The sequence below is a fragment of the Poecilia latipinna genome, unplaced genomic scaffold (genome assembly GCF_001443285.1).
Source record: "Poecilia latipinna isolate Pla-1442-1.1 unplaced genomic scaffold, P_latipinna-1.0 Scaffold587, whole genome shotgun sequence".
NCBI lineage: Eukaryota > Metazoa > Chordata > Actinopteri > Cyprinodontiformes > Poeciliidae > Poecilia > Poecilia latipinna.
Window position 1 is genome coordinate 127434 of NW_015113203.1, and position 10739 is coordinate 138172.

Genomic DNA, 10739 nt, shown 5'->3' on the forward strand with positions numbered 1-10739 from the left:
CGGGTGGGTGAGGCGCGGGGCCCCGCGGGGGGGGGCCGCGCCGGGGGGGGGGGGGGGGGGGGGGGGCGGCGCTGTGCCATTGCAGGAGAGGGGGGGGGTGGGGGGGGTGCCTTCTGGATGAAAAAACAAACAAATAAAAACATGAACACTGTATGTGCTGGGTTTTTACCTTAGAATGGCCAACTCTCTGTTATTCCTCTGTCAATATGACGTCACTTAATCGGATGATTAAGTGACGTCATATCACTCAGTTGCAAAGGGTCAGTCGTTTGGGTTATGCAGAACTGATCTGATCCTTTCCATAGCAATAAGCAGAAGCAAACACTACAGAACTACAGTGACCTCGTTGTAGCTATGACCTCATCTGTGATGTGATAAAAAGATCAAAGAACTTCTGAGGTTATGAATGCTTGTATTTCAAAACATTAGTTCATATAGAATCAGCTCTTGGAACGCCAACACTCTTGCAAGGATTTTTAGTATGGAGGACCATTAGTTAGCATGTTTTTTCACCCGAGTTTTGCCATTGGCTATTTAGTTACCACAGGGATGAAGAAGGTTTGCGATAAAGTATTTCCAGGTAACAATTCAGACAAAAGTAGCTCTAAGGAAGAGAGCACTGAGACTGAGTATGATGCTTTTGACGCCTTTCTTTTCGAACCTTCCTCGGTTGGGGAGGTTCTTCAGGATCCTTCCTCGACTGAGAAGCAAGCTTCCTCAGCTGGGGAAGTTTGTAGCCATGAAGAGAGCGCTGTTCAGATCACTGTCCGAGGGAACGATTTTGCCAATCAGGTAGAAGGAGACAGTTGGACCCGAAAAATCAAGTTTCGCTTTAACGAAGGCGGCTCTAGAAGACTGGACCCATGAAGAGACCACTGTCCGAGGGAACGAGTTCCCCATTCGTCCAAAGGAGCAAACTTCTCTGGCTGGGGAAGTTTGCTCCAAAATAGATAACAATATAAATAACATATTTTGTGAGTTTTAGATGGTTTTATTCATTTTAGCTACCAAACAAAACAAAACAAAAAAACAGTAAAATATGTGCCTGAAACGTATAAATACTGGAGGCTCCAGTTTATTTCAGAGCATCATGCCAGTGTTTGTGGCAGCCATCAGCCTCCCACCATCACACTCACCATAAGAAATGCTTAATCAGATAGCCAGCAACAAATATCAATAAATAAGGCTTGATTAAAATAAAATTAAATAGGAAACAATTAGGCTTAAGTGGATGTTTCACAGCGACTACGCTCCAGCAACCTCCTGTGATTCATTCCCTTCCTTCAGTCTGTCACTTCCCATCAGGAAACCGTTCCACCTCTCCCCGCGTTCCTCCTCACTCCTCACCTCTGCAGGTTCCTCCCTCCATCTCCCTTTTCCTGCAGACATCCGAGTGGAATCCAGCCAGCTGCTTCGGGCCCTAACGGACCCCCGAGGAGGGCGACACCTCGGCGCCGATTCCGCTAAAAACCCTCTTTCTGACAAAACACAATTTAACTATACTGGTAGCAATGAGCTGCTCTTCCACACGGAAAACCTTTGCTTTGCGCCGGATCCGTCAGCAGAACTTGTTGCCTCAAAGCTTGGTCTCGTCAACCAATCAGTCGGTCTTTATTTTTACCGACCACCTTTTCACACACAATGAATGAAGGCGACAAAAGCCGGCTTTAAGCTTCGAGTAAAATTAGAAGGCAATAAACAAAGCGGTAACAAAAAGCTAACAGGAAGGAAACAAAAGGGATTTGTGCAAAGTGTGCAGAAACATGCCAGGATATTGGTTTGAGGGACTGATAGTGGAGATACTAAAAGTAGACAAAGATTTTAAAGAAGAATGGATAAAAAGAGCTTTCTCTGACTGGTAATCAACAAATCAGTGTGTCAAAACTATGAAGTTTTGGTATAAACACACCAAACAACAGCAGGTACTAGCGCTGGGCGATGTGGTTTAGAAATAAAATTTCAGACTTTTATTTTAATACCAAATCTGATTTTAATTACTGTTTTTACTTAAGTAAATCTAAACAAAAAAAAAAAAAACACTAGCCCGAATGAATTCAAAGTTAAATGGAAGCTGTAAAACAAGATGGTAGTTCTTGGCCAGGCTGCTGTCAGTCTGAACGATAAAAATCCAAGAAGTGCATTGGTGGAAACAACAGTCTAAGAAACAAATCTTCAAAAACAGAAAATCTGATTAACTGATGAAATTAATTCATTGCCCAGACCTAGCAAGTTCCCTAATGGACTTTTTTTTTTTTTTGTTTGTTTATTTAATTGAGCAAAAATCACATAAAAGTCAGTGATGTGCTTTGACGGATGCATTGGAAGAACCTTCTAATTTCTTTATTTCCTGTTTAATTCACAACTACAATCCATCACAGAAAATGTAGCAGATGTTCCTCTGTCATGTCTTGTAGTGCTTAATTAAAAAATGCATTTGTCAAATTTAAAATTGGCAGCTTGGACCTAAAAAATTAATAAATAAATGAAAAAAAAAACAATCAAGGAAAATCTGGTTGGCGCATCTCTATATTTTCAAACTGGCGTAATGATCTAACTCAACATAATTAGACGTTTCTGGACACTGACGAAGTACGAAAAGTAAACGGTGTCAGTAAACGTGTCGGTCGCTGAATGACTGTCGACACATTGATGCTTCTTAGTGTAATCAGAGTAGCGCACCAAACACACCGAGCCAGCCAACATGGCAGCGACGCTGATGCATACACTCAGCGGGAAACCATTTGAAAGCAACGGCAAACGCACCGCAATCACACCCAACGACAAACGGCTCCGTTTCTATTTCTAGCCGGCTTCCCTTACATCTCTCCGCACACAAGCAAAAGACTTTAAAGTCTATAGGCTCCGCTCCCGGCTCGGTTTCACTTTCTTCTCATTCAGATGGGATTTCACAGTCAGAGTTGGCGTGCACGCCACCTGACCTTTTTCACGTACATTGCAGGAATCCTTTTCACAGCTTCCTCCCACAGACCACCGAAACTGTTCCCACACATACTCCATACTGAGCAACAAAGGAGGGACAGAGAGAGAGAAAAAAAGAACAAACACAGCTCTTTTTCAACAACACGCAGCTTTTCAGTGCACAGGTAGCGGCATTGAATCCCCTGGCCAGCCCGTAACCCCTAATGAGGTCTTTGTCTTCTGCTGTTTGCGCTCAGTAATTAGCCAGAGAGAGGGCAGTTAGTCGTAGGTAATGAGCCAGAGGAGAGGAGGCTCTGGAGCCTCTGCAACCAAAACAAACAAAGCCTCGGTGTGGCAGCACGGCAGCCATCAGAGGCTGATGGAGGCCCATCTTTGAGACGCACACAGGCTTCCTTGCAGCAAGTGAGCACAGTGACACTGCAGAGGCCTCAGACGCCCAGCTGAGAAATACAGCGGCACATGCCGACATGCAGAAACCTTGCCAGATTTTGTCATGTTGCCACCACAAACCTCAACGTTAATAGATTGGGATTTATTGTGATGGGCCAGCACATCACTGTGTGGTGGTAGGAGAAGAACCGTAAATGATTTTCAAACATTTTTTACAAAAACAATATCTATAAGGTGGTGTTTGTTGTTAAGTTTGTACTTTTCAACCTAAAGGCAAAAATGTTTGACAGAGAATTTACCCTGCATTTCACCTTAGACACGTTTATCCCCATGACAAAACACGGTGGTTGCGGCATTGTGCTGCGGCAATTCTTTCCTTCATTTGGGAGAGGGGAGCTGGTCAAAGTTGATAGAAAGATGGACGGAGCGAAAATACAAGGCGATTCTGTGGGAAAACCAGCGAAAGGCGATAAAATACTTGGGAATGAAATGAATGTTCACCAAACAGAAGGAGAACGACCACAAACATGCAGCCAGAGGTTTAAAAGAAGGCTTTAGATCAAGAGTGCTCAAAGTGATTTTAGTTTTTGAGAATTATATATTTTTTGACCACCAATTCATTTTGAGCTGACGATTTTGGCTAAAGTGACAAAAAGTTTGGACATCCCTGGTGGAGTTTCTATTCATCTTCTCAGTCATCTTCTTCTTTGTTGGGCCCCCCCCCCCACCCCAAAAAAAAAAAGTCTGCTAAGTTTGTGGTTGTAATGTGGCAAAATGTGAAGAAAATCTCTGACACGAGCATATGTTTGCAAGGTGCTGTACATTTTGTTCGATGCTGAATTTTATTTCATAGTTTACTTGGAAATTAATATTTCAGTCACCCTATGATCAGCAAATATCAAACTTGAACGCCGAGTTAAACTCATGGGGAAGCCGCCCGAGCAAATAATCAGGATATAAATTCAATTTGCACAATGTCGGTGGGAAAGATCATCCTCGGTTGACACGTGCTGCATTTCAATTTCTGCGTCCCACAAAGCAAATTTCTGTTCGCTAAGAAAAAAGGTCACAACAAGCGAGAGAGCGACGCACACACACAAATGCAGATGAGCTGAACTGTGCCTCGTACCCCTCGTCATAAAAAGGGAAAATATTGAAGATGTGAGTGCTTAAAAGCCAGGCGGCAGAATCAATCAGCGTAGCGTCCATCTGACAGGCCGGGAGCGTTGGTGTATGACGGCAGACGGGTCTGTCTGTTTCACCCAGGGAGCGCTGTAGTGAAACGGGATCTGTCCGAAGCAGTGTTCAGATTTTCAGCCGTGCATCTGGGGAGGAGAACAGATCGATCCCGATTGGCCAGCAGCCAGACGTCGCCTTTGCCTTCACACAAGCAGGGCCGGCCTCACCGAGGTGATTCATCCCGCTGCAAATTAAGTACACATGTGTTTGGACTGCCAAGCTGAAGAGAGGGACCCTGCAGCATCATCTGCGGTGCCAGCGCTGTCATCATGACGCTCTGATTACAGGGAGCGCACTGTAAACTAAACCTGCAGTCTCATTAGGCGGCCTGGTTGCTGCCCACAGGAGATCCTCCCAAACCCACACACCCTGCACAGCTCACTGGGACGGGGCAGAAACACCGCATGGAACACCATACGCACACACACACACACACACGCAGACGGGATCCTGTAAACTTTTCATTCTCATACATGGACAGCAGAATTCTTCGATAACTTATTTCCAGCTGAACAGAAACAAAACTGGAGTCATTATCTTTGGACCTAAAGAGTTGGCACACAGCTTCAGGTATTACAGCTAAGCCAGTGATCAGGTCTGAAATCTGGGTGAAGTGATGGACTCAGACCTGAACCTTCAGAGCCACATAAAGGCAGCTACAAAATCAGCCTTTTATCACCTGAAGAACATTTCCAGGATTAGAGGACTAATGTCCCAGCAAGATGTACAGAAACTACAATTCGTTTATCTTTAGTCACTTCGATTACTGCAACAGCGTCTTTACAAGTCTGCCTAAAACCAAAAAAATCAGACAGCTGCAGCTCATCCAGAACGCTGCTGCTCACATTCTGACTAAAACCAGGAACAGATAAATCACTGACCCAAAATATATTAAAGAGCATGGTGAACCGTCTCATTGCCCAATTGTGCCACACAAATAAATTTGACTCCCATTTCCTGCTGAAACTGGCCTCAGAGGATGAGATCACCAACTCCCCTAGTGAACAGGATTTCCCAACAGCGATGCAGTGCATACGTCGAACACCATGTTTGACAAGCTCACGATGCGTCAAAGACGATATCCTGGCTGGAGGTTGGACATGTTTAGGAGCGGGTGAGGCGGGGGGGAGGGGGGGTGAGAGTTCAGAGGATTCTCGTCAGACTGCGCCGTGACAGGTTGATCCCAGACGGAGGTGAAGACAGCGCTCCGAACGGCACCGGGAGACGAGATAAACGTCAGGCCCAGCTCTTGCTCTGGGATAATGGCTGACAAAGTGTTTACTGGCTCATCTCACAGCCAGTCAAACTGGAGGCACGTGTGAGGCTGTGCACTGCACTCTGTTAGACGGGGAAATGCCACCGAGAAGGATCAGAAACTAAGCCTGACATCTTTGGAGAGCATTCCAGGGTTGAACGGATGCGAGGAAAAGTAGCCGCGCTCGTTTCCACGTGTTTTATTCAAATGGAGCTGAAATAAGCCGTTATTTACTACGAATCCCCGTTCCTCCCGTAACTAATACTGCAAAATGCAAGGTGCCTTGAAAAGGTTTTCGTACCCCTTCAGTGGAAGAGGGATTTTGCGCACTAGACCAAGATATTAGGGGGTAATTGTGAAATGTACGCTGTTTTTCTAAGTCTTTTACTAATAAAGGACTTAGTTTTTTTGGTATTTGTGTTCAGTCCCTTTGAGTAAATTGTCTAAAAGCAACATTTCCCTGCGATCAGCGCTCTGTCTGAGTGGGTGGCGAACTTCTGCGAACATCAGTTTCCAAGTCTCGGCACAAGTTCTAAATTGGATTTAGGCCTGATCTATTCAAACACATTAATGCAATTTGATTAAGGGATTCCATATTAGCCCAGGCTGTGCGACCGATGACCGAGGCAGACCTCCATCCGAGTCTTTTTGCAGCCTCTGACTGGTTTTCCTCTAAGATTGCCTCGTTTACCTCCATCCAACTACGCCACTGACTTCGGCTTTACTACCCTGTCCCTCCTGAATAACAGCATCCCCAGAGGATGATGCGTCCAGCGCCGTGTTTCATGGTGGAGATGGTTTGATTGAATACAAATTCACATCAGATATTTTCAGTGAATACTTTCGAAGGGTACTATACAATCACCAGGAACTCCATAAACTTTTTTCACAAAACTTGGCAAAAAAAAACAGAACATTTGCTCATCTAATAAAGTCAAACCGGAGAAAAATAATCTGTGTTTAGTCAATGTTTGCTTGTAAAACCAGACAGTTGCCAGCCCCACACACACACATCTCAGTAAAACTTCAGATGGATCTAATTCAATGAGGCAGAGCCCTTACCGAATTAGAGACATGCTTCTGTTCCGTCTGTACGCTAATACAATGATGCACTCGCAAATTAACCACAGCAAACCCATTAAAGGTGACACAGAACAGTTCCATGCACTGCGGGGTCACCTTCTGCAGATCCCACGTGTACGTCTGTGAGCCACGTGACGCTTTCATGTTGCATAACGTCTACGAATAAAAAAAACAACAAAAAAAAACAAACAGAAGAAGACCAGGAAACCCACAGCCTATGATAGATAATTATGAAATGTGTTTAAGTGGTTAGTTCTTTTTTTCCTTTTTTTGCCGATGTGACCACTGCTCACAATAAAGCTTCAGATATAAAACTCATTTTGTGGCTGTCCTGATTTCTAGCTGGTCAGAAACATTTAAGCCTACAAATGAAACATGAAAGTTCGCATTACTGAACAGAAGTTGTGAACTCCACCATTTTGAATTTTTAGAAAGGCTCTGTTAAGAGGTTTCAAGCAGTTATCATGTGACCAGCTATAACAAACTCTCTTTTCATCTGCATTTTGTACAAAAGCAGATGAGTTGATCCTCGAGGCAGAAGCTAACTGCTGGTGCAAAAAGGGAACCAACTCAAACTTTTAGCATATAAAGACACTTCCAGTCTCAGAAAAGCTGTCACGGTTTATGCAAAGGCCATTTTAGAAACTGCTAAATTGTCGCCAATGTTTGCATGGTGATTTAGAAGTAAATGATTATTCACATCAGAAATGGAGGTAGGAGGCAGTGCACTTAGGTTGTGTAAAATGTTGTTTTACATGTTCCTTTTTTTTCAGCACCACTTTCCCAATGGAAGGTCATCAAAGGTGAACGTATTCCTTCCTCCACTACTTGCTTAAATTACTGTTAGGTTTCTTATAAAAATGACTAAAAATTAAAAAAACAACTGTGGTGATCATGTTTACGTCGGATGAAATCAATCCTGGCGTCATCCTGTACCTCCTGTCAGCTTATGAAGATGTAAAAACTGTCCTGTGACACATTCGCAAGTGGAATCGTTGTCTTTGAAAGGAGAGTGAACAGAAAGGCACTGACTAAACGGTGCTCATTCCTGTTGACCTTAGTCAAGGTCGTGGCATTCAAACTGCTGGATGACGAGTCAACATAAAATAAAAACATGGTAACTCCACTTGAAGCACATTAGTGCTGTTTGCTTCTCAGTTCTGCATCTTACATACATCCGCCTCAGCAAATGAAGGGTACAAAATATTAATACAGCAAAGTGTTAACAGGATGGTCCAGTGGTATTTTTACTCAAACTTACCAGAGTGTGAAAATCTCAAACTGACCCACGCCTGCTTAAGACATGAAGCTACTCTTGAAGTGCTGTGAAAATGATTTGCCTACATACATTTACTTCTTCTGTTTTTGCTTCCAAGAGCAAGAAAGAGTCAAAAAAGGGAGCTTTCTACAGATGACCAAAAGGAACAAAAAGCCTCATCTCACATTTACCTTAAAACATTTAGATGACCCCCCAAGCCCCCAAAAACAAACAAACAAAAAAAAAATCATGTGGATTGACCAGAACAAAAGTGGAACTTTTTGGAAGGTGTGAGTGAGTGTGTGTGTGTGTGTGTGTGTGTGTGGGTGTGTGTGTGTGTGTGTGTGTGTGTGTGTGTGTGTGTTCTCTGACAGAAAATCCCGCAGGAAAATGTTCAGCAACCGTTTTGTGACATAAAGCTCAAACACACTTGGGTGATGATGCAGCAGAGAAATGATCCAAACCACAGACAGCAGCATGTCCACCCCTGACTCGCTCAAAAACTAAACAAAAATAAAAATATATATATAAGTGGAGAATTTTGGAGAAGTCTGGTTGAAATCCAAACATAAATCAGACTGAGATCTCCCCTCATTGCTCTAAATCTCTCCAACGTGGCTGAATTACGACACGAAAGTCTGATTCCCAGTTATCACAAACGCTTGGCAGCAGTTGTTGCCAACAAGGGGGATGGAACAGGCTGTAATTAGGTTTAAGAGGATATTACTTATTCACTTTTGTTTGGTTTGGATAGCGTTTACCAGCTGCTAAATTAAATCATCATATGAGTACTGATCCATATCTACTCAGGTTATCTTTGTCTTAGATTACTAAAAAACCAAAAAAAAAAAAAAAAGTCTGCAAGGGACAATAATACATTTCCACTGCAGCGCCTCCACGCTCCTGGAAAGCAACAACCAAGTCATCAGGGTCCCCTGCCTCTTACCTGTGTCCTGCCGAAACTGGTGCATAGACTGCAGGTCGATGATGTAAGGGGAGAGCTGGGCATCCACCTGCCCGAGAACCACGCTTCCCCTGGCGTCCCCCTTCAGCACGTTCTCGATGTGGTGGCACACCGCCGCGCTGTACGGCCTCCAGCGCCCGTGCTCGTTCAGCCACTCCCAGACCACCACCCTGGCCAGGTTCTGAGGCGGGTACCCCACGCCGTTCATGGGCACCAGCAGCCCCGACCCGGGGCGAGCCATCTCTCTCCGGCGGCGTCTGCGTCTGAGCTGCTGGGCTGTGTCACCCGTGCTAGAACACCACTGCAACCCCGAGGGCCCCCCCCTAACCCCCGCTGTCAGTCAGCTCACACACAGGAACATCGTTTTGGACCAGCCCTCAAAAGAGAAAAACAGCTCGAATCAGCAGTTAGCGTGATAGTCCTCAGTTATCTCATGCTGCTTTCAGGCAATCGGCTCCGATGAAGTCATCTTCAGCAGGTTTCTCTCTTGACAGGGGCCACTTTCGATGATGAGCCGAAGTCTACCTTGTCCTGTTTGAAGTGACAGATCCTGATCCTGATGATGATGACGATGATGACCACAGGAGAGCTACAGCAGGTCGACAGAAGACATTCACTAAACAAATGACAAGTAGCAAAGAAAAAAATAATGAAAATAAATCCACTAATAAACAGATGTCCTAAATGAGTTTCAGCTACTGTCTCTGCAGGAAAGGGCGCCCGTCTAAATCTGCTCCGGACGCTGCAGCTCTGCTCCTGTTGGCTATCCGGATTTCTTTCAAAATCTATGAAAACTGAGCGAGTCTGCATGCGAGCTGTGTCAGCAGCAGCAGCAAAATAACTGCCATCAGATGTATAGATGGGCAGTGTGCAAACACAGCAAAAAAAAAAAAAAAATAGAGCCTGCTATTATCAGATCATCTAAACGGTATCATACAGAGACAGATCTGTCTGCTCTGAAGCAGAAAAAAAAAATACAACAACAAAATAGCACATGCGATCTCCAGGTTAACTGTTAATTCTAGTCAGAGAAAATGTCTCAAAAGAGATGTTACAGATACAGACCTGTAGGCAGCAGCAGCAGCTGTGGTGCCACAGATGCGTCAGGTAAGAGGCTGCATCTTGCGGGATCCGGGATGAAAACCAGAGAGCAATACGAAGGGGGGTTTAAAACAAAAACAACAACAACAAATAGGGGATGCAAACCCTCCTACACACGCCTGCCTTTTCACAGACCTATCCCTTTACTCAAAGCTCAAAATTGTCCCGCAAAAACGCTGAAGCTGTCCCCGACTCCGTTACGAAAGAGCGAGCCGGCGCCGCGCAGAGGCTCTCAGATCACAGCGGCTTGTTGGGTGCGCTGCCGCTGCTGTGTGCTGACTGAATGCATGTGCCCTAGTTGCGCGGTTTGCAGACAGAAGCCGCTCCGCCGGTGGGGAGGAAAGCTCCTTTCCGTCCGTGTCACACTAACAATCAGACGCTCCTAACGCAAACACCCGATCCCACGCTGCTCCAGTATGCGCAGCCGTGCACACCTGTATGCGTGGACAGAAACGTAGCCTATTGGTCAATTACACAGAAAACAACGAAAAGTTGGCACTTCCGGTATC

General features: G+C 44.9%; 1 protein-coding gene across 4 annotated transcripts in view; it reads right to left on the minus strand.

Annotated features, from left to right (window-relative positions):
- The window catches only part of dtx1 (deltex 1, E3 ubiquitin ligase), a 53075-nt gene extending 42336 nt beyond the window's left edge, over positions 1-10739 (minus strand). The window contains exons 1-2 of one of the 4 annotated variants that reach the window (XM_015042376.1): positions 10195-10739; positions 9112-9745 (exon numbers count right to left, since the gene is read on the minus strand). In XM_015042376.1, the coding sequence (XP_014897862.1) occupies positions 9112-9370 (259 nt within the window). In that variant the 5' untranslated portion in view covers positions 9371-9745; positions 10195-10739. The remainder of the gene's footprint in view (positions 1-9111; positions 9746-10194) is intronic. The other 3 variants (XM_015042374.1, XM_015042375.1, XM_015042373.1) reach the window with 3 other exon arrangements.